The sequence below is a fragment of the Canis aureus genome, chromosome 32 (assembly GCF_053574225.1).
Source record: "Canis aureus isolate CA01 chromosome 32, VMU_Caureus_v.1.0, whole genome shotgun sequence".
NCBI classification, from domain to species: Eukaryota; Metazoa; Chordata; class Mammalia; order Carnivora; family Canidae; genus Canis; species Canis aureus.
The window spans coordinates 19,325,789-19,350,033 of record NC_135642.1 but is presented as its reverse complement, the minus strand read 5'-3'; the positions used below and the strand labels follow the sequence as shown (position 1 = coordinate 19,350,033).

The window sequence follows — 24,245 nt, the reverse complement described above, 5'->3', positions numbered from 1 at the left end:
CTTATGGTAGGAGCCCTGCTGACAATGGACTCACACTACTCCTGTAACCATGCCAATGTATCTGAGGTCCATAATCCCAAAATCCAATATATTATTCACTTCACAAAACTCCAGGTGCCTACTTAGCTTAGCTCTCTAGTGTTACTATCATTCTTCTATTTATATGATAGAAAATGAATTTGAGAAAATAATGACCTGGTATATCCTGCCAGGTGGGCCGGAGAGGGTCCTGTGGCAGGAAGTACTGTGTAGGGAAGGTACTCTGAAACCAAATCTTGGGCCCTGGCTTCTTATCCACCTAGGCCAATTGTCCAAGAACTAGTACGTGGCTTCTTCTGCAGCTAGCCACCAACGTAAGTTAGCTGATGGAGCAGCAGATGCTGGTAGGAGTCTCCCTAATTGTTCCTCTTCTGAGGTGTACAGCACCAAGGACAGGAAGGGATAGTGGGCCTCATTCGAGAGTGAGGCCAAATTGGAAGGAAGGCTGCCCCAGGAAGTTAGTGTGGTTATTAATCAATTTGTTGTTAATTTAAAGATCAGAAGGTGCAGTCGTACATGTGAAAATAAGATTTATCTTTGGCCATCAGCAAAAAACTGGTTTTCTTTCAGCTGGGGAGGAAGAACTTGTCCTTATAAATGGATGCTACTGGGTTTCCCTTTTCCTACCAACTGAATCCACCTGGTTGGAATAAAGCAAAACTGATGTGAGCTTAGGAACCATGCCTTATTAGCATAGAGCTTTCAGCTCCTAGAAAACCAGTCCAGACTACCATTTAGGTGTTCTATTTTGTAATTATTCACTATATTGTATATACTTTTTTTTATTGTATATACTTTTGTTTTACCACTTTTCTAAATCTTATATTGCACAATAAAACAAAGTAAAATTAGTGTAAAATATCCAAACTTCGCATATATAACATAGAAAATTAGTCTCCAGTGAGCCCAGCCCAACTAATTGGTAGGATGTGGCTCTTCCATAGGGCATATTCTTTGCTTTTTTTTTTTTTTTTTTAATTAAATTTGCTCTCTTAGGTAAGTTCCATGAGTCTGTCCTTAAGCCTCTATAAAGAAAAAACTCAGCTTGTTTCTTTCCTATGTAGGGAAAAAACTAGGTCTGCACTCCTATGTCTTTCTTCCCTGTCTCCTTTACTACCCACATTAAACACCTCACTTCTAGTCACTAATTGCGTGGAGGCTTTTCCAGACACCAAACAATTCTCCCCAATATCAGCAGGGTGTTCTATAATTTAACTCAGTTCTGTCACTATGTAGCCAGAGAGAGCATCAGATCCCACAGGTTAAGGGCTCAGTCCCACAAGACTGTCCCCACCCCCGACACACTTCAGATACCAGTCACAAGCCCAGGCTGTCACCTGTGCTGCTGACCAACTGGCTGTAGATCGGAGGTTCCAGTGACCCCCTCCCTCAATTCAACTTGCTAGTGTCTCACAGAATTCAGGGAAAGACTTGCATTTTCCAGCTTATGAAATGACATGATAAAAGACCCAGATGGAAGAGATGAGTAGGGCCAGGTATGTGGGAAGGGTCATGGAGCTTCCACTCTTCCAGCACTTCCATGTGTTCACCAACCTGGAAGCTCTCCAAGCCTCTTATTTTGGGGATTTTATGGAGGTTTCATCCCATGGGCATGATCCATTATTTTTTTTTAAAGATTTTATTTATTTATTCATGATAGTCACACACAGAGAGAGAGGCAGACATAGGCAGAGGGAGAAGCAGGCTCCATGCAGGGAGCCCGACGTGGGATTCGATCCCGGGTCTCCAGGATCGTGCCCCAGGCCAAAGGCAGGCGCCAAACCACTGTGCCACCCAGGGATCCCATGATCCATTATTAATTCCAGTTTTAGTTCTTCTCCCCTCTCAAGAGAATAGGGGGTAGGGCCGAAAATTCTAATCATGGGTTGGTCTTTCTTTTTTTTTTTTTTTTTTGGGTTGGTCTTTCTGATGACCCCCCCCCCCCCCCCCCAGGAGCCATATAGGAAGCCACCTGGAGTTACCTAGGAAATCTCCAGGTTTCAGGAGCTCTGTCAGCACCCGGAGTCAAAGACCAATATTAGAACAAGAGGTGCTCCTAGTTCTCTTATCACTCAGGAAATGACAAGGGTTTTAGGAGCTCTGTGCCAGGAACTGGGGGCAGAGACATATATGTATTTTCTTTAGATTAAATGTACTGATCTTAGTTCCAGTCTCTCAGGTCACTTATAATAAACCTAATTCCCTTTGAGTCTTTAAAATCGAAGATCTATCATACTCCAGGGACCTTCTCTAACCACTCCTTCCACGGTCTACCATGTCCAACATGCACAATTTTTCTCCACCCCCCCATCCCAGATCTTCCATCTATCTATCATGAACATGGTTTCAAGTCTCTAACTTTCAGAGTAGCTTCAGATCTGAACAACTTCCCTCAAGAATGGTACTTAGATGGAAACAGATGCCAGGTACGAAAAAACTGGAGGGCTGTCATCACCCATCTCTTCTATTCTGTATTCTCTCTACAACTTGGAAGACTTAAGATACTGCAAACAAGGGCTTTGAAGCCACAGGACCTGAGCTTTAATAGTCAGTCATTAGTTGAAATGCTAAGCAAGTTGCTAAATGTCTCTGTGCCTATTTGTCATCTATAAAGAGTGCTTTATCTACTTTCCCACAGGTATGCTATGAGAGAAAAACAAAACAGTTTGTAGAAGTGCTTAATAAAACAGACTTTCAGTAAGTGGGAATGAACATTAACAGTGTAAGCTAAGCCCAAATCTCTTGGCAGTCACATCATACCATTTGTTCTTACTCAACTGTTACTACGTACTGGTCAGGGTTCAGAGAATAGAATCCAGTAGTTTAGCAGAAAGAGATTTATTTAAATTTTATTGACTGCAGAAATAATCTATATCATGACCCAGTATACACATGAACACACAAATATAACTCAATGTTCACAATATTTACCCATCTGACATGTGCTGTCCTCTGCTATTTCTCTTTAATTTTTAAAAATGCATTCGAGGAGTTGATTTCATGACTCACTAATGAATTGTGACCCACAGCTGGAAAATACTCCATTGCAGGTTATAAAATGGCTTAAAGAATCACTGGAAGGACAGAAGAAACAAAGTACACTTTGCTTCCAGGAATTGAGCAGTTGAGGGCTGCCTCCTCCAGAAGCACTCCATCTGCATGACCCACACTCACAAAATGATGTCTCGTGAATCTCACACTAGTACATCTGAAATAAAGCAAAGCCTAAGGCAGAGCCTAAGTGACACCCAAAGCCCTGGTGCAAGGGGTCTGGGAATACAGTACAGGAAAGCACACCTAAAAGGTCGCAAACGATATCTGTCAAGCTAATCCACCAAATCAGACCCCTACCTGCAATGACATGCTGCTTACACACAGGAACTCAAAAGCACTTGGGATGAACAAACCCAGTGGCTTCAAAACACATTACTGTACTTTATCCCTATTAAATTCCATATTTTCTTGGTTATGGCCTATTATCGCTATTAGATTGAGGGAAACTCACACAACTCGTACAATTTATTTGATGGAATAAAATCAGAAGAACAAACCCACTGGAAATCCTCAGGTTACATCTCCTTTCACAAACATAGCTCTACCCGGCCAACTTGGGCCTACCAAAAGGATGATTAAAAAATAATTAGAGGTGTACCTGGGTGGCTGTCAGTTAAGTGTCCAACTCGATTTCAGCTCAGGTCATGGTAACAGGGTTGTGAGATGGAGCCCCATGTGAGCTCTGTGCTGAGCATGGAGCCTGCTGAAGATTCTCTCTCCCTCTGCAGCAGCCCCCCTCAAATAATTTCTTTTTTAAAGATTTTATTTATTTATGCATGACAGACACAGAGAGAGGCAGAGACACAGACAGAGGGAGAAGCAGGTCCCATGCAGGGAGCCTAATGTGGGACTTGATCCCAGGTCTCCAGGATCATACCCAGGCTGAAGGCGGTGCTAAACCACTGGGCCACTGGGGCTGCCCAATAATAATTTAAAAATAACTTGAGGATTTCTCGTTTTCCCAATGTCACAAAGAATCATAAGATGAAAAAAATTTTGAGAGCAATGAAGAGAAGGAAAACAAACAAGGAATAACTTCAACTTTTTTATTATCTTTTTAGTTCACTTCATACAATAATTTATATCTGTGAAAGAAAAATTTATTGAATGAAAGGCACTGCTTATGATTTACAAAGCAACGAAATAAGTTTAAGAGGTAGCATTTAGTGAATTAAACAATACAAGGTTTTTTGGATCTGTAATTGATATACATGATAAAAAAAAACAAAAGGTTTGTATTAGGTCATCACATATATTTATTTATACAATAATCAAATGCGTAAAACATAAGCAAGTAAGGTTTTATGGGACCCCAACAGAGGTATCTTTTCCTTAATCTTAAGAAAACCAAACAGTTTTAGAAGCTAAAGCTATTAAATTTACAGATGTGCAAAACATCAAAACACTTTAAGCAAAAACTATTTTTAAGAAAAAAGTATGTTTTCTCATTTTCTATTCTTGGCATAATGTTAATTCTTCCCAGTAGAACCAAAACCTCCTGAACCCCTTTCAGTGTCATCTAAAACCTGGAAAGACATAAAGGTGATAGCCAGGTAGTTAATTTCATTTCTCTTTCGGTTCTCTCTAGCTCCTAATCTGTAAGACTTTTATTCTTGCCATACCACCCTTTCAAAAAGGACATTACAAAAAGAAAATTAAATTTTTAAAAAGCTCCATAAATAAAATTTGGGCAATTTTCAAAAAAGCTAGAGAAATAGAACTTCAGGGTATATTTAAATGATTTATTATCCAAAGTAATGCTATGAAATAGCTATGAAAAACATTTCACGAAATTCTAAAATAAGCTTTTAATTTTGCTTTAAGTAGGACTATTATATGTGCTATTATTTAATTACAAAGAGCAGATGAAACCTTCAAAATTGTATTTTTCCCTTCACTGAAGATGATACATCATTTATTCCCTACTCAGCTTTTATGATACTTACCTGAACTTCCTCTATTTCTGGATAAAAAATCCGTTCACAAATGAGCTGTGCAATCCGATCGCCCTTTTTGACTTCAAAGGAAAAAAAGTTTATTACTGATATTTTATTGATGCATTCTCTATATCTTGCCTGTACAGTGAGAATTATAGGAGGGAGCACGTGTTATCTAGACATTCCTAACTCAGAAAATTCACTGCATTTATGTGATTATATGCATTTAACGTACCTTCAAACTTTTCTTTGCCAAAATTAAATAGCACAACACCCACATTTCCTCTATAATCTTCATCTATGACGCCAGCTAAGGAAAGAAAAATAATATTAGCATGGTTTATGCTACCAAACACCGATGGTGAGGTGTATTAGTAGGTGTTTGCTACCGAATCATTCTTATGCAGCTCCAAGATTTTAATCCTCACAAATGAGTGAATCTTGCTCGGGGACTCTGTAAAGTCTCAAAAGTAAGGAATGAATATTACTAAAATGCTAACACATGGAATTTATAGAACGGCCCTAATTTTCCCACCTGTCACCCCTACAAATGGTGACCATTTCCTATTCCAAACTGGGAGTACGTACTGAGCATCTCAGAAAACTACTACTGTTCATCTGCTGCATACCTGCTAAAAAGACTACACGAGTTGGGTTTTAAAGGCTTTTCCTAGTAGCAGCTTCCCACTAATACCCAGATTGAAGTACGATAGTCATAAATAAAAACGTCAAACCGCCTGAAGATCTGCAATGGAATAAGCCAATGCTGACATTGTTAAGCAGCAGCCTAGCAAATATCAGAACATTCATTTTATAACAAAAATAGAGATGAATCTCTCCATTCATACTCCTCCACTCCTTTTGATTTGAGCCACCATCCTTTCTTAGAGAATGACCTATGACCTCTCAGAAGACATGAGCACATCAGCTCAATAATGAGTACGCTTTTCCATAATACAGTGTATAATCAGTGCCTATCTGAGATTACAAACAAAGACAACAAATCTTTGCAGGAGAGGAACTTGAGCCAGGGCCCTGCCTTGGCCCAGAGAGGTACATTTACCAGGCTTGTTGGCATTTACATTTGAGCCGAGAACTTAAAATGTTTCCAATAAACAGAAGCACAGATAATGCAGGTGCACCAGGACTTTCCTGTTTCCTCTTTCAATATTGAGACATAACAACTCAATCTTTTTAGTATATTCAGAATGTGCAACCATCACAACAATCAGTTTAGGGGAACATTTTCATCACCCCCTAAACAAAGTTCCCTACCTATTAGGAATCACTTCTCTTCTTCCTCATCCTCCCCACTGCCAATTTCCTTTTATACATGTTCATTTCTCCCCTCAGTTTGTAAAATGATGGATAGGATTCATGTGACTCTAATTCAAATGTAGCTCCATGTTACAGCTTACATATTAGAAATACCCCACCTCCTGAAAAACAAACAAAACTCTCATTAAAGAAAAAAAAGAAAATAAAAATAATCAGGAGTGTAGCTCAATGGGTATTAATGCTGGTTGACCAGACTCATAACTATTTGGGGGTCAGCTGAAAAAAAAAATGTTTTAAACAAAATAAGCATTCCTTTTCAATTTTCTCATATAGAGGGAAAATCTAGCATGGGGAAAAATACTCAGAAAAACCAACATTTTAGATTTTTCCAGTGGATTATAGAAGTTTAAATGAACCCCTGTGCTTTGTAAATGATTTACTAGGGATAAGTAAAATTGAATTGAAGCATTCTTAAAGGTTTCTGACACAACACTTTCAAGAGCTTGAATTACAGGTAAGTAATTTGTAACAGTGAGAAGTGAGAAGGAGGAGTAGATAAGTAGCAGAAAGGCCTCAGAGGTGGTTCATATCACGTCTAGACTAAAGAAATAGTCTATTTTTTCCTAGTTGCACAGAAACAAAACCTTGACCAACTCAAAGAATACTGAATGCCTGGCTTCTTTTCTCCACTGCCACTTGACCATTAAATTAGTCCTAAATGTGTTATTGGTAGAATGATGGGACCAGGTGTTTTCTATATTATCTATACGTAGAAAGTTCTGGCTGTAGGAACAACCTGGATCAGATTCAGTGGAGAAATCCTTGCAGAGAACATGCTACTCCATGCTGGACAAATGACCCCAGAAGATTATGGAATCTCCAAGATGGAGGTCTCAAGTGCGGGCTAAGACTCGTTTGCCTAGGAGGCGTACAATGAAAACAATGTGGACCAACTTCTGAACTCTCAATTTCTACTTTCTAAGAAAAATTTTAGATTACCCAAATAGCACACATACGTATAAAGTAAAACTCATAATGTTCCCCTACCTTCCCTCAGGTAGCCAATGTGACAGTAATAGATTTTACGTGTTACTTTCTTGTATATTAATCAGATGTCAGACATCCTTGTGTATTGGTGATTTTTCAGTCTCATCAAAAAGTCTCCAAAAAAGCACTTTCTTGATCAGAGGATGTGTACATTTGAAATTGTAATGGATATTTCTAGATTACTTTTCAAAAAAGGTGTACAATTCAAACTTTTATCGGCGATATTTAAGAATGCCCATTTCCAATGTCCTTGCCAAACCAAATGGCAGCAAGCTTTTCTTTTTTTCTTTTTTAAAGATTTATTTATTTACTTGAGAGAGAGAGAGCAAGCATGGGAATGAAGGGAGGGGCAGGCAGAGAAGGCAAGAGAATCTCAAGCAGACTCCCGAGCTGAGCATGGAGCCGGGAGCCTGACACAGGGCCTGATCTTATGACCTTGAGATCATGACCTGAGCTGAAAGCAAAAGTTGGATGCTTAACTGACTGAGCCACCCAGATGGGAGCAATTAAAAAAAACATTCTGGCCAACGTAATGAGTGAAAAATGGTATCTCATGGCTTCATTTTGCATTTCCCTGATGATGACTGAGGCTACAATGGTTTTCCTCTGTATGTCTGTTGCACATTTATATGTCCTCTTCTATATGATTTTTTTCCTTATTTGTTTGGGTATTTAATTCTTTTACCTGTAACCTGCAAGTGTTTATGTTTTTACTTTATGGTATCTTCTCCCATACAAAAACGTTCCCTTTTTGTAAAGGCCTTTGTTATATATCTATAAAGTAGTCCCATCAAACTCAAATGGTTAGGTGTCCTGAATTCTGCAAAGCCAGATATCCACTAAGATTTTATGCTTGGCACACAGAGATATGAAAAGCCTTTTAACTAACTAAAAGAAATGAAGCTGTTTGAAGTCAATTAAAACGTATGGCAGGGAAAAAAGGCGCCCTCAATTAATACTTTTCTTTTTTTAGCATGAATGCCAATAGTATGAAAAAATCCAATAGTTCCAAGTTTATTTATTACTCAAAGGCAATTTGACCTTCAAGAAAAACCCAAGACATTCTTTTTCTACATAAGGAACATAAGCGTCAGGGATATTTCTCTTCATGAGAAAGCAGAAAGTATTTTGAAGTTATCACTGGAAAAATCATACATTGGAACTGGCAGAGTAATTAACTGACTTCAGGCAAAAGTTTTACTGTGTCAAGACTTTGGCATGTCATTTGTTGGAAACCCTCTTTAGTGAAAACTATCCACACCTACCAGATGTGAATTCTGAACAGAATCCTGCATACTCAACTTTTCCCTTTGACCCTTATTTACAGCCTGGGATTTCTAACAACATCTCTCTTCTGAAGTAAAAACTTGTGGCCAACTATGATAAACGTGTGCCTAGGAGACATTTTTAAGATACTCTGCATCCAAGAACACACCACAATGTGATTTTTATGAATAATACCACACCAGCCACCAGACAAACGAACTTTCCATTTCTTTTACATGAATGTTTTTCAGAAGGTTGTTTTAAACAGAGCAAAAATTAGTAACAAGTCAGAAAAGTTGCCATATTAAAAAAAAAAAAAATCTATGAATTCTCTAGGGGACAAGAAGTCTAACTTATAGGGTCTAATATGTGCCAAGTGTCAGATGCTTTCACTCAATCCTTCAGAGGCAGGCACACTAATTTTCATTTTATGGGACAGCAAACTGAGGTTCAGAAAGTAATAAGTAGCCAATTAATGACAAAGCTGGGAACCAAGTCTAGTTGTTACCCCAAACCCCATGTTCCTTTCACAACCCTTTGAGATTTCTTAAAAATATATGCAAATCTCTTACATCCTGAAGTTACAGTCCTCAGTTACCATACTTGATGTTATAAAAGTACTTTTGAAAAGCAAGCATAACTGAGCCCGGGGCCATTCTCAACCCAAGTGGGTTGTTCACCCCTGCTGTGTCAAACTTGGCTCCTCGGTTCCTATGAAAGAACTACTTTGGGGATCCTGTCTTGCCCCACAGCACCATCTAGTGACACCATGGGGAGACAAAGGGGCAGGCCAGAGACAGCCTGGGGACCTGGGGACAGGCCTCATTCCTTACTTAATGCCCTCAGTGTAAGTGAGTTCAGGACAGCAGTTGGCTGGTGCAGGGATGGGGGGAGGTGACACCCTGCATTTAATTGCAGTGTAAAGAACAGATGGACTGGAGTCATGGATAAAGATTCCAGTGTTTACCATGTCAACTTGGGCTCATCTCTGAGCTAGTTCTTCATCTGTTAAAAAGTAGCTTTGTAAAAATGGGAGGGATTTGGAAAATCTAGCATATTCACTTATGGAAGGGGGGGGCAAGGTGTCTAGGTTTTTGTTTTGTTTTAGATTTTATTTATTTATGAGAGGCACAGAGAGAGGCAGAGACATAGGTAGAGGGAAAAGCAGGCTCCCTGCAGAGAGCCCGATGTGGGACTCGATCCCAGGACCCCGGGATCATGCTCTGAGCCAAAGGCAGATGCTCAACCACTGAGCCACCCAGGCACCCCCAAAGATGTCTAGTTAATGAAGCACTCTGCTCACTATGATGGGAATAAAAGTCAAGATAAAGGTCAGTGAGGTCTATATTCCAGAAAGGAGGAGATCCAACGCAACAGAACCATATCAGAAAGTGCAGAATTTCCTTATGGTGAGGGTGGTTAGGGAACCTACAGCAGGAGGGCCAGCAGAGACTGGGGCTCTGTGTAAAAGGGGCTCCTCCACAAAGCTGGTGGCTTTGAGATCCACGAGTAAGGCTTTATCATAAGGGAAACAGGGGTCGCTGAGTACTTGTTGGACAAAAAATGTTGACAGGGAAGCAAAGTGTTTCCTCTTCTCAGGGAGAGTCTTTTTTTGTTTTGCCAAATGTGTATGGCTCTCTTATACAGGTATGAAAATTCTTCCAAGATTGACTTGCATTTTCTATAACCTTTTGTTTAAACAATTTCTTAGTTATTTAAACAAAACATACTGGCTTAAAAAAAATGACATAAAAGCTTTTCCTACTCTTATAAAACTACCTTTCTTCTAAGAAGAGAGTCATTTTTGGACTACATTCAGATTATCACTAAGCCAAGGCAAAAACCCTATCCATCGGATAATGTCTAGTTAGCCTATTAGTAAAATAAAACCATTTCACATGTCATTTTAAAATTAGACATAATCAAATGATATTTGAAACTGTATCACAATTGTCTATTCAGAGATGGAAATTTCTAAAGACGCAAAACAGTCATTTTCTTTTCTTAAAGATAAAAATAAAATATGTCATTTGATTACTATCTCTTAAGCACAGGCAAATAAATATATATCCATATATTTACAGAATAAAAATGTAAACATATTACCTCCTACGTCAATGAAGTGTTTTGCAGCCAAGCCAGAACGGGGAGCTAAAAAACAAAACAAAACAAAAAAAAAGGAGAAGTTGGCTTCTTTGCAGGGGGAGGGGCAATATTGGATATAATTTACACAACTGAAGCATGCCACTCTCAGCTCTTAGAACATGTACCTCTTCATCTTAACTTGAGCAGATGGTTCTGGATTAAAGAACGTATTGATTATACTGTATTATTAAATAAGGAAAGCACAGTGTAGAAAAGCTCGACAAAGTTCAATTCAAAAGCAGCTTAAACCACTTCCACACCACTTCAGTCCATTGAGGATCTGTGGTGGCATAGCAGTAGACTGCGAGGGTAGACTGAGAGGTAAGCAAGTGGGGACAACCAGAGACAACTCTTTCAAGCAGCCTGGCCACAGAGGGAGGACAGTAGCTGGCTGCGACACAGGACTGAGGAAGAAACGTCTGAGATCTGAGCACAATGCAGTATAGACGGGGAAGAGGGCAGAGGAGGAGGGTGGAAAGAGATAGGCATAAACTTAACGAGCAGATCTTAGCTTAGACCTTGGGAATCTTATTCACGATTCAAATGCCACATGACATGTCTGTATAAACAAGTGAACCAGAGTGATGAAAGGCCTAGTATCAGTCAGGCAATGGTCAAAAAGTAACCTTAGAAATTAATTCCAATATTTAAATAAAAACATAAAAAGCTAACTTTGTACCTTACACTTGCTGACTTGAGCGTCAGGCCCGTGGCTAACGATCCTGGCTTCTAGTTTTCTATTCCAGAATAACTTAAACCAGGCACTTTGTCAACAAATGTTGCTTCTTCCTGCTTTTCCTTTTATTTCATCCCATCTCCTGATCCCCACTCCCTGAAATATTCTCAAAATGCAGCCAAATGCTGACAAAAGGAGATGAAGAAAGAGCCCATCTTGCTTTTTCTTTCAAAGGTCAAAGTATCAGCAGTTCTCACGCTCGTGGCAAACAAGATGGTGGTGTCCAGCCCCTCCCCACCCAGAGGAACACCTGTTTCTTTATGTTTACTCTGAAGTGAGAAAATGATTATGCTCTTGAAGAAAGCTTTGAACTCTCCAGTAACAGGTGACTCGCTCTTCCTTCTATCATATCCACTCTAAGGTGTTCCCCTCTTGTGCCCTGAAGGGTGTCCCTGACCCCAACACACCCCATGGGAAGACACCCGAACAGTAAAAGGCTAAATTGTCTGATGGACTCTGGGTGAACAGGAACCAGGAGTTTCATTCTTAGGATAAGAAAGGCCGTGTGCCATGAGCCCAAGCCCGCCCCCATTTCTTATCTAACAAAAATTCTCATCACCATCTTCACGAAGACATCTGACCTCAGATGCAATGTGATCCTTGAAGGGGATCACCTGTATTTTCAGGTTCTCAGGGAGGAGTGGAGAGAAAAAAGCTCCTGGGCCAATGTGAGCCTCCTAAAATCTCATGGAATCAAGAAAAAAAGAGGGTGGGGGGAATGCACAAAAAAGCAGATATGTAAATGAAATGTAATGTTTTCAAATGGCTGTATTTGCCATCATAGTTAGCACTTCTTTATTTTAGGACACACACCAAACAATATCCATTCCCTCATTTATATCCTAAATGAAACTGAAATGAAGGAATATATCATAAAGGAAGACCCTGACAAATAGTTACTATCTTAAATCACTTACCTACTCTTCCATAGCACCCAGAAGGAAGAGCTACTTGAATGTCTGTTTTCACAATGGCTTTCTCCATGGGTGGTAGTATATAATCATAGGCACTAGGAAAATAATGAAGGGAAATAACCAGTATTTATTCATAAAATTGTTTTTTACATTTTCTTCCTTGTGACAAAGTATATAGATTGGTTTAAATATGTGTCACAAAATAATTTATGCAATCTTAAATTTCAATAACCTATCTGATTAAGAGTTCAGTACTCTAAATTTCCAATTCATATTTACAAAAAAGTTTAGGGATGCCTGGCTGGCTCAGTTGGTGGAGTGTGCAACTCTTTCTTTCCCTTTTTTGAGGCAGAGAGAGAGAGAGAGAAAACATAGTGGGGAAGAGGGAGACTCAACATGGGGCTCAATCTCACAACCCTAGATCATGACCTGAGCCTAAGTCAAGTCAGATGCTTAACTAACTGAGCTACCCAGGCACCCCAAGTATGCAACTCTTGATCCTGGTGCTTGATCCTTGTGCAACTCTTCAGCCCCACACTGGGTGTAGAGATTACTTAAAAATTTATGAAGAGGGCAGCCTGGGTGGCTCAGCAGGTTAGCGCTGCCTTCAGCCCAGGGCGTGATCCCAGAGGCCCAGGATCGAGTCCGACATTGGGCTCCCTGCATGAAGCCTGCTTCTCCCTCTGGCTGTGTCTCTGCCTCTCTCTCTGCATCTCATGAATAAATAAATAAAATCTTAAAAAACAAATTATGAAGAAAGTCATGGTAGATATTTCCTTTTAGTCCATTACTATAATGATGCTACCTTGAGATATAATCATTCTGGTGATTTTTTTTTTTTTTTTTGGTTTAAGAGGTTATCAGCATGCATTCTTGTTCTCCCTTGAACAAAACTTCGTAGGGAAACTGAAGAGCATATTAGCAGGAGGGGGAAGAAAGGCAGACTTTTAAAAGATATATGTTTTCACATGATATAAAAAGAAGAGAAAGAAAAAAAAAAAAAAAACAAGGGAAGATGTTCAAAGATGATGGCATAGGAAAATCCTGAGCTCACCCCCTCCCACAGACACACCAAACCTATAGCTACTTATGGATCACTTCCCTATAAAAAAGGGCCAAGGAAGAAGGGCAAATACTTGCTAATAATAGCTAATATTTACTAACCCCTTACTCTGTGCCAGGTAGTCCTAAATGCTTTATATAATTCATTGTATTCTCACAACAGTCATTTAATGGTTAGGGAAGACAGCAGAAGGAAGAGGGAAATGGGTGGACAACATGGGGGAAGGGGGCAGATAGAGTTGTGTTGGTGTATCTGTTCTGCTGGTCTTGGTAGATAACCACGCTTATCCAGCCGAAGCCATGAACCTCACTGGTTGGGGGGCAGAGCTGATCACTGCAGAAGCCCTGGAGGACACTGCTGAGGACCTGGTTCTCTAAGATCCACCAGCAGATGCTGCTATTGTTGCTATTGCTGTAGCCCCCTTTCTTGACAGACATTTAAGAGATTTTACACTGAGCAGACCTGTGAGTTACTTTGGAAACCTTAATGAAGTCTGGTAAAGCTGTATTACATTTTCCCTTCCCTCATTGAGATGTCCTCTTTCAATAGTTAAACTCTAATTTATTAAAGAGATCAGTTATTTCCATGTCTATTTCCACATATAGTTATCTCTGTTCGCAAGAAAGGCATTTTTTAAAAAGATTTTTTATTTATTCATAGAGACACAGAGAGAGAGAGAGGCAGAGACACAGGCAGAGGGAGAAGCAGGCTCCTTGCAAGGAGCCTGACATGGGACTCGATCCCAGGACCCCAGGATCACGCCCTGGGCCAAAGGTGGCGCTAAACCACTGAGCCACCGGGGCTGCCCCACGAGGAAGACATTCTAAGTATCTTAAATCTAAGTCTCTCGTATGACTCACAGCAATGCCCAGACATCACTCCACTTTTATTCATGAAAACGAAGGGACTGAATACATCCTTTTCAGCGATAACAGACCATACCTCATTTTTCTTTTTCTTTCCTGTCTTCATTACTATCATCACACACTTCTTTCTACCCTTCTCCTATACTCCCTAGGACTCCGATCAATAGTTCTCACATTAGAATTACCTGGGATGCTTTAAAGTAAATTCTAAGGGGCAGCCCGAGTGGCTCAGCGGTTTAGCGCCACCTTGAGACCAGGATCGAGTCCCATGTCGGGCTCCCTGCATGGAGCCTGCTTCTCCCTCTGCCTGTGCCTCTGCCTCTCTGTATGTGTGTGTGTGTGTGTGTGTGTCTCTCGTGAATAAATAAATAAAATCTTAAAAAAAAAAATAAATCCTAAGGATTTAGTAATGTATAAACACGCATTCATTCCCCCTAGTATCACTGGTCACCTACCTTAATGTTTCTAAGACCTGACACAGTAGTCAAGGGGAAAAAAAAAAAAGCACTAAATTAAGAGTCAAAAATTTTATTACATTCAAACCCTCAGGCAATAAACTCAGCTCTTCACAAACTCCCTCACCTGTAAAAAGTAAGTAGCACTTATCTACTTCAGGACTGTTGTCAGGATTAAATAAAACCGCACAAATACAGTTTTTAGTAGAGGTAAAAAGTACTGAACAAACGGAAGCATAGTAAGATTACTGATATTCACGCTGCATTTCATATTCCTGCCGTTTCTAACATCCCCAGTCCTTGGGGTGAACTTGAATATGGACATATAGAGAAATTTCACAATTCCTTTGAGGCAGAAGCACCCTTCATTAATCCTCCCCAGCTATTTTCACATTCAGCACCTAGACTTCCCCGTGGCTTCTCTCTTTGGTGCAGTGCATCACCCTCAGGCCACGCCTTAAAAGCCACGTCAGACCTTGTTCATCATTACCTTCCACTTAGGAATGGGTACGATAAATGCTACAAAACAAATAATGCTTTGGTGGAGGTTTATATATAAACCTATATATATATAAACTATATATATATAGTTATCATTCTGCACGCTTGTCCCAAATCCTGATTGAATTTATGCTAAAGAGGAAAGCTAACATTTTCAGCATTAGAAAAAGTCAGAAACCCTACATATATGCAAAAAGAGTTTGCTTATGTAATCTTTCTTTAAATTTTCATTTATTTTTTTTAAAGATTTTGTTTATTCATGAGAGACAGAGAGAGAGAGAGGCAGAGACAAGGGAGAGGGAGAAGCAGGCTCCATGCAGGGAGCCTGATGTGGACTCGATCCCGGGTGTCCAGGTCACACCCGGGGCTGCACACCCGAGCCACCCGGGCTGCCCTGTAATCTTTTTTTTTTGTTTTAAGATGTTTATTTGCGAGAGAAAGAGAGAGAGAGAGCATGCTCGGGCAGGGGGAAGGGCAGAGGGGGAGGGCGAAGCAGATTCCCCGCTGAGCAAGGAGCCCGCAGTGGGCTGGACCTCAGGACCCTGGGATGCTGACCTGAGCCAAGACAGACGCTTAACCGACTGAGCCATCCTGCGGCCCCGTTTCTGCAATCTTTTAAGTGAAAGGTTCACTGTGGCAGCAGATGGCAAGAATATAGGCTAACATGACTGGGAGTTGTAGAACTGCAGAGCTGGCCCTTCTCTCGTGGGGTGGGGATGGCGCGGGCAGAAGGCGGCCCAAGTCCCCACTCACCTGTACAGGTCGTAGCCCGCGGCCCGCGGGGACCCCTTGGTCGGGGCGGTGGCGTGCTCTGAGAGCCGGACGAAGCGCAGCCGCATGCCGTCCTCCGCAGGCCGGGCCCGCTTGCTGGGGGAGATGGCAGGTGTCGCTTCAGAGCAGGGCATGGCGGGGCAGGACGGGAGAAAAGAGAGCAGCAGTGGAACGAGTGACCCCAGGACGAGCGCGCCCGCCAGAATTTTAAATCTCCCGCCAGCAACCACTCGCCCCGCCCACCGCCCCGGACGAGCCCACTGTCCCGGCTGAGAGGGGAGGCGACGTTCAAATTTGGGGCTGGAAACCCTTCTTGCGAAGCGGGTTTGGGATATGGGAAACCACTGCGCCTTTCCAAGCTTTTGCAACTCAGGGCACAGCACCAAGCCGAGCGCGGCCAGCCTCGGGGGCCTCTGGGTCCCACAAGAGAACGCAACCGCCCCTCCCACTGGGGGCCCTAATGGAGGCGCGCACGCGCACGCGCAGGGGCTGCGCGCCCTCCCAGGGGCCGCAGCGCCCGGAGCCGGGGCGGGGGGGAGGGGCGGCCTCCCAGCGCCCACAGCCCGGGCGGCCCGGGGGGCGGCGGCCGCGCTCCCAGCCTCCCCGCGCTCCGCCAGGCGCCCGACGTTACTGGCGCGGCAGCCGCCCCGGCTCGGCCTGCGGGTGCTGGACAGCGGTCGGAAGAGCGGCCCCGCGGCTTCTCCTCTGGGCGCGGCGCCGCGCGCGTCCTTAAACACGGAGCGGAGCCAGGACGTGGAGGAGAGAGAGCCGAGCGCGGGGCGAGGGCAGAGGGGAGTCATGCCCCGAGGTTCGGGCGCCGGCTGGTCGTCGGCCGCGGCTGGCGCGCCGGGCCTGCACCCTGAGGTCGCGTCCGGCTGGGATGACCTCGGAAGCAGTAACGCCGCCGTGTGACGAGGAGCGCACGCAGGCCCCGGCGCCCCGGGCGCGGCGTACGTCTGCCTCGCGCCCGCGGCCCGCGTCGATTTGCGGCCCGGGATTTCCCGGGGCCTGGCCCCTGCGCGCTGCTGCGTGACCTGGGGCGGCGCCGCCGGCGGCCGTGGCTCCTCAGGTGCTAAGCTCACGGAGCCGCCTCGCGGGGCGGGTGCAGTCGCCGCGCGCGGCGTGTCGGTTACCCAGTGAAGGAGGGCGGGGGCCGCGCCTCGCGACGACCCCAGGACGGCTAACTCGGTTGCCAGCGCCGCTTCCTACGCCCCAGAGGAGCAGAGATGGGGAGGGGGACCCCCCAGTGGCTATGCTTCCAACAGAGATCGCGGCTACCCTGGAATAACTCACCGGAGGGATGTGTAAATGGCTTTCTAGGTAATCGTAAATTGGGTTTTCGAGGATGAGCGTCCAGTTATTTCCAGAACTGCTGCAAACATCTGAAAACCAAGAATGTCACGCAGCTTGTCAAAATAAATGCAAACTGTGGTGCAGTTTTAGAAAAATGACAAAAAAAAAGGGGGGGGTTTTGCTGAGGAAAAAGAAAAAAAAAGGGTTTTGCTGAGGAAATAAAAGGTTTTGCTGAGGAAAAAGAAAAAAAGGGTTTTGCTGAGGAAAAACAAAAAAGATAGGGTTTTGCTGAGGAAAAAGAAAAAAAAGATAGGGTTTTGCTGAGGAAAAACAAAAAAGATAGGGTTTTGCTGAGGAAAAAGAAAAAAAGGGTTTTGCTGAGGAAAAAGAAAAAAAGATAGGGTTTTGCTGAGGAAAAAAAAAGGGTTTTGCTGAGGAAAAAGAAAAAAAAGGTTTTGCTGAGGAAAAAGAAAAAAAGAGGGTTTTGCTGAGGAAAAACAAAAAAGATAGGGTTTTGCTGAGGAAAAAGAAAAAAAAGATAGGGTTTTGCTGAGGAAAAACAAAAAAGATAGGGTTTTGCTGAGGAAAAAGAAAAAAAAGGGTTTTGCTGAGGAAAAAGAAAAAAGATAGGGTTTTGCTGAGGAAAAAAAAAGGGTTTTGCTGAGGAAAAAGAAAAAAAAGGGTTTTGCTGAGGAAAAACAAAAAAGATAGGGTTTTGCTGAGGAAAAAGAAAAAAGGGTTTTGCTGAGGAAAAAGGAAAAAAAAGGGTTTTTCTGAGGAAAAAGAAAAAAAAGATAGGGTTTTGCTGAGGAAGATAAGACTTTCCTGCTGTGCCTTACAGGCCCCGCCTCTGCAGCTTTTTATTGGCTCCTTTCAAATGTTGGAATTCCTCGGGATGAGGTTATGGATTATACCCTTTATACTCTTTTCCCTGCCTTTAAACAGCTCCCACCTGATGGGAGATGCCTCACCACCGTTTTCTAGCACAATAGCCTTTTCTAATCACATCATGTATAATCTGTACTTCTTTCATTATTTACTTATTTTTTCCCATTGTCTATTTGCTCTAGTAAACATAAGGTCCAGAGGGCAGGGACCATATATGTCTTCGTTCCCTCTTGTATTCCTGGGGCCTAGCCTCGTGCCTGGCTCAAAAGAGTGCTTCATAAATATTCTATGAATGAAAGAGCTCTCATCGCCTATTTCATCCGGCCCCTGTATAAGACCACTTCTCAAAATCTTTTGGGTTTTTTTTTTGTCTACCTCTTTAGTTAATTTATTTTTTAGAGAAGTAGAGGGAGAGAGAGAGAATCTCAAGCAGGCTGCACACCCAGTGTGGAGCCTGACAGGTATGATCTCGCAACCCTGAGATGATGACCTGAGCCAAAATCAAGAGTCCGTGGTTTAACCGACTGAGCCACCCAGGCACCCCACATCCACCTCTAATTTTTTTAATCAGTATGTTTTGTTTTTCTACATAACGCCTTTTCTCCAGGCCCGCAATGAAAAACTGGTCTACTTGCCAAAACCCTCCCCCAATTTTCAGTCCTCAGGGGGCAATGCTTCCAACTTTTTTCGGCTCCTTCTGCTGGAATGTACCTCCCTATTTCTAAATTACACGTTGCTGTTTTTTTTTAATGGCATAGACATCTTCAGAATTAGGGTAGTTGAGTTAGGAGGAGGGAGTTGAGGGTAGTGAGGAGTCTCTTACTGCTCTTTCTACCCCATTCTGCAAATAGTTGTGTAATAATTTTTGGATAAAGTCAGCGGTACTTATCATGACTACCTATGACTCACTGTTGAGATGAGTAATGTAATATATTTTTTTTTAACACCTAACCCCTGCCCCAAGCTAAGTATGCTGTTCTTCCATTTGTCTTTGTTGGTAGTGGTGTTTTTGATTCACCTATTGCTTGTTTCTTATTTGTTTTTTTTCCAAATGCTCCAGAGAATCCAATACCTCACATCTGTCACATCAAATGAAACACATCAAATCCCATCAGTTCCATTTGCCCCCTCACTCCCCTGTTTTTGTTTTTTTAAAGGTTTTATTTATTTATTCATGATAGTCACAGAGAGAAAGAGAGAGAGAGAGAAAGGCAGAGACACAGGCAGAGGGAGAAGCAGGCTCCATGCACCAGGAGCCCGACGTGGGATTCGATCCCAGGTCTCCAGGATTGCGCCCTGGGCCAAAGGCAGGCGCCAAACCGCTGCGCCATCTAGGGATCCCACTCCCCTGTTCTCTTCCTCCACTCTGTGTGTATGACTAGTCCTGCTGAAGAGCCGTCATCCTGGCACTTCCCTTTGCTGGTCACTTATATTGAGGCCTTAGTTTTGTTTTTTTTTAATTTTTATTTATTTATGATAGTCACAGAGAGAGAGAGAGAGATTACCAAAGGATTACCAACTATATGAATACTATGAAGCAGGATACCAGGGGGAATGTAGAGGCTTCCTACCCAGAGGGGTGGGGGCCCAGCATAGGAAAAGAGGGAGAGGCAGCCCCAGAGGTGTTAGTAAGTGGACATAGAGCACTATAAATATTTTTTTTATTTATTTATGATAGTCACAGAGAGACAGAGACACAGGCAGAGGGAGAAGCAGGCTCCATGCACCGGGAGCCCGACGTGGGACTCGATCCCGGGTCTCCAGGATCGCGCCCTGGGCCAAAGGCAGGCACCAAACCACTGCGCCACCCAGGGATCCTGAGGCCTTAGTTTTATGGATCTAGTATCTTCCTATTAGTTATCCTTCATTGCTGAAGCACTTTCTCTAGTAAATACCTAAGGAAGTTCACACCAGAGATAAATTGAGTCTTTGCACACCTTAAAGTATACCCAAGGTAAAATCTCACTTCGTTCATGAAACTTTTACAACCAGAATTGAGTTCCATCATATCTTACAATTCTTACCATATCATTCCTTAGCCATATACTCCCATTGTGTAATCACCTCATTTTGTGCATTTTATCTTCTACACTAATAAGAGCCAGAAACGTGTATGAATCCTTCAAAGCGCCTACTTCAGTATTTCATACAAAAAGTTATTTGTTTGATTCTTTGTAATACCCAGTCCCAAGAAAAGGATTCTATTTCTTAATGTGGATAAAGTGTTTATTTATTATTGTCACTTTTCATCTGAGGTTATTTTAGATTGGAAGGAGAAAAGGGTATAATCCAACTGCAAAAGAGTAATAGGTTAGTGTTCTGAACCAATAAGCATTTAACAGGACATTCCTTATGACAATTGAAATATAACTTGATAAGGAAAATACATCCTAAATTCAGTACTCTATAGCCAAGAACTAGACGTGTTCCAACCACAGTTTATTTCCTGCTGTTTTTTTTAATCAGAATAGAATTATCCTATCAGTCCTGCTGATTAATTCAATTACATAAGTCTAGTGCCCACTTCTTGAGAATGCAAGTTAGTACTTTATAAGCCAAGTTGTCCTTCCCTATCTTTAACATTACAGGGATATTTCTCTTTTTTTAACAGATGTGATGGTTACTTTATGCCAAGTATATTTATATATTTATGCCAAATATATTTAGTCCTTTATGAGTATTGACATTTAATCATGACAACCAGAGGAAGCAAGTACTGTTATCATCCCTGTATTACAGGTGGGGAAACCAAATCACAGGTTAAATGATTTGCCCACGATTACACAGCTCACAACTAGAAAGAAATGGAGCCCAGATTCAACTTGAGGTAGTTTGGCTCCAGGGTCCTTAACACTTAGCCACTGTGATCTGTAAGTTTATATGTGCCTACTGAGACTCTGATGAACTCTTCTGGCTGCTGAGCCTGCTACCGGCTGTGTTTCCCAGGTCTGGGAAAGATGTGGGTAGTAAGTTAACCCGGCATTCGTAGCTTCACAGTTGATTGTGCCCTCCTGGTTGAGACACTTCCTCACCGGGCCATGCTCTGGTTTTCCTCTCACCTCACAGCCTTCTCAACTTCTCTTCTTCCTCAAGATAAAAAGCCTTCGAGGGGCATCTGGGTGGCTCAGTCTGTTAAGCGTCTGCCTTTGGCTCAGGTCATGATCCCAAGGTCCTGGGATCAAAACCACCGGCTCCCTGTTCAGCGGGGAGTCGGCTTCTCCCCCTGTGCCTCCCCCTGCCCTTCCTCCTGCACTGCATCCTGCTGTTCTCTCTCTTAACTATATATATATAAAATCTTAAAAAAAAAAAAAAAACAAAAGAAGCCTTGGAGTCTTGCTTCCTTTTTCTCTGTCAGATCTTCCCTTATCCAAAAATAGTTTCCTCATAGGTACCACATGCTGCTTTACCCTATCTGGTTTTTCATAGCATGTACTGTTATGTGCCATTACATATTTATTCTTTTCACTTGTCTGTTGAATGTTTTCTCGTTTTCTCCTTTAGCATTAAGCTCCACAGTGGACTTGAATCTATCTTAATTTGGGCTCTTTTCAGATGTTCTGTTTCTTTTTATCCTTTCAAATTATATTATTATTAATTTGATTTTTATTAATTTAATTATTTTACCATTTCACATTTCCTTTTACTAATTTAGAGATGTTGCTCTCTGATGCTATTTGTTTTAGATAAAACATGTGTGCATAATTCACCAGTGTCTAAAATCCCAAACAAAATTTTTATCTTTCTCCCGGATGACATAAGAACCTTCAAATGCTTTAACTCCATTAAAACCCTTCTTTTGATATACAGTTGTTGCCTAGTATTTTAGGTGTATCTTTGAATCTCAATAAACATTATTATCACTATTTTTAGAGTCATTTAAAAAATATTTACCTAGACTTTTATCACTTTCTTTGCTTTCCTTTCTGCATCTCAGATCTCCAGCTGGGATCACTGCCCTTTTGCCGAAACTTCCTATGGAAAGGTCCTCCAGTAGGTGAACTTTCAGTTTTTGTCAGAGCAAAACCCTTGAGCTCTTCCTCGGGGGTAGTGCATTCTTTAGCAATCATGCAGGAATGGAAGAGGTGATAACATTAAAGGAAAATTATCATAATTCCCCATAACTGCATAGTTCTGCTGTGTCTGAATTCAGAACATTCCACCATGGGCAATAATACTTCATTTATCATGCCATAGTTCACCTTTACCAGAAATACGTGTGAGCCAAGAAAAGACAAAAGCCATTCTTTGGGTTCCAGTACCAAAATATAGAAGTCCTTTGTTTCAAACCCAAAGCTTGTTATACCATGGACAAAGCAGCAGAGTAAGGCTGGGGATGGATGAGAAGTATACCTGTTTTTGTAGAAGAACAATTGAAATAAGGGAAATGGGGAAGAACTAGTATACAGGCAGATTAATTTCAGTAAAAAAGTACATATGTGTACTAACTATCTGGAAGTTAGTCATTTGGTCCAGAATACCTCCTAGAATATCTGTATTTCCCTACGAGTATCTATAGCCCAGTTTGAAAATACTAAACCAGCATATGACTTCTAAACACCCACGAATGTTCCTGCTAGGCTCTAAGGAATAATGCAAGAATCAAATATATGTAGTCTTTCAATTTCATAAGAGCAGCACATGGATCTTAAGCATATAAGTATCTCAAGAGAGTGACATGTTGAGTGGCAATATAATAAACAGGTAAGGAGGTAGTAGATAGTTAACAAAATAAGCATTTTTTTAAAATAAGCATTTATTGCTACAAAACTACTTTGCACTAATTCACAAATGGCTGCTGCATGGTACTACAAAGTTCAAGGGGATCAGAAGAGTTAACATACAAACTCAGAGCTGCACTTTTCACTGATACACTGAATACCCAATCTCTTACATAATCGTGAAAACTTGACTGAATTATGCCAGTGTGTGTAGGAGTACCAGAAGGTGAAATTTCTGTATTAAAGCCCAGAGAATAACTATTGTTATTTCATTTTAAAACATCACTGAGTTTTTAGGAAGTAAAATAAAAGCAGATAGCTTAAGAGCAGGATACACATGAAAACACCCAGAAACCTTGGTCAAATGCCCATGTCCAACCCCTACTACAAACTGACTACTCAGAATCTCCAGGGTGATTCTTGCTGACTATCTCTGGCTAAGGACCACTGCCTTAGGGGTTTTATTTGTATAGAATCTGCTGGGGTCAAGACATGCTAGAAAGAATTCCTTTACATTTAACCAATATCATGAGCTTCACCCAAACCACTATACTCTGGACTGTTTTGATAGAGACTTCATTAAATATAGTAATTTTTTTCTTGGATATCAATTTGTAGTATAATTTTACTAAGAATAATTGCAGCCCAGCCAACTTTTAGAATATTGCTTATTTCTTGGATGAACCAAATGGAGACCACTAAAGCAAGTCACAAAAGGTGCCCCAGCAGTTAAATAGAACTAAAAGGCTGAAACTGTAGTGTGTAAAATGAAAATTTGAACAATAAGAAACTTGATCTATTTGACAGTTTGTCTTGCAAGACTAGAGAAAGGGGCAAGGGCCAGGGGAAGGAGGATTATATGGGCTAAACTGGAAAGCTTTTTTTTTACTTTTTTGAAGATTTTATTTATTTGAGAGAGAATGAGAGAGCACAGGCAGGGGGAGAGGCAGGCAGAGGGAGAGGGAGAAACAGGCTCCCCACTGAGGAGGGAACCTGATGTGGTGCTTGATGTGGAGCTGGATCCCAGGACCCTGGGATGACCTGAGCTGAAGGCAGACACTTAACCAACTGAGCCACCTAGGCGCCCCAGAACTGGAAAGCTTTTAAGAACTAAGTCACCTCTAGACTTCTACTGTTTCTCCTGGCTCACATGACCTCTTTCAAATAACATCTCCCTCTTCCATCTTTGAAGAGCATCTGATGGGACTGGAAAACTAACTTTATCATGTTTTTTAATGTAACTACCCTACTGATTAGTCCCTGGTTCATTTTCT

At 41.8% G+C, this 24,245-nt stretch overlaps 1 protein-coding gene and 1 long non-coding RNA gene across 3 annotated transcripts in view; one reads left to right on the top strand and one right to left on the bottom strand.

Annotated features, from left to right (window-relative positions):
• Positions 1 to 4,125: 4,125 nt before the first annotated feature.
• DUT (deoxyuridine triphosphatase) lies at positions 4,126 to 17,503 on the bottom strand. 2 transcript variants are annotated; one of them, XM_077881016.1, is made up of 7 exons: positions 17,366 to 17,503; positions 16,055 to 16,190; positions 12,420 to 12,511; positions 10,728 to 10,772; positions 5,266 to 5,340; positions 5,040 to 5,110; positions 4,126 to 4,619 (listed from the first exon to the last, which is right to left on the bottom strand). In XM_077881016.1, exons 2-7 carry the CDS (start codon positions 16,138 to 16,140, stop codon positions 4,563 to 4,565), a joined length of 426 nt encoding a protein of 141 aa, XP_077737142.1. In that variant the 5' UTR covers positions 16,141 to 16,190; positions 17,366 to 17,503; the 3' UTR covers positions 4,126 to 4,562. The 2 variants fall into 2 exon arrangements, with proteins under 2 accessions (XP_077737142.1, XP_077737141.1); XM_077881015.1 differs by lacking the exon at positions 17,366 to 17,503 and adding an exon at positions 16,704 to 16,971.
• LOC144303174 (uncharacterized) overlaps positions 16,606 to 24,245 on the top strand; it is a 32,185-nt gene continuing 24,545 nt past the window's right edge. The window contains exon 1 of the long non-coding RNA XR_013370226.1: positions 16,606 to 17,392. This is a non-coding gene — a long non-coding RNA (uncharacterized LOC144303174). The remainder of the gene's footprint in view (positions 17,393 to 24,245) is intronic.

What these genes read in the sequence shown, in the direction of transcription:
- DUT (XM_077881015.1), bottom strand. Translation starts at nt 16,872, where the DNA reads ATGACTCCCCTCTGCCCTCGCCCCGCGCTCGGCTCTCTCTCCTCCACG. An exon ending in CCGGGGCGGCTGCCGCGCCA is followed by an intron (nt 16,191 to 16,703) that starts GTAACGTCGGGC and finishes CCTGCTCTGAAG; the next exon opens with CGACACCTGCCATCTCCCCC. An exon ending in GCGGGCTACGACCTGTACAG is followed by an intron (nt 12,512 to 16,054) that starts GTGAGTGGGGAC and finishes TTATTTTCCTAG; the next exon opens with TGCCTATGATTATATACTAC.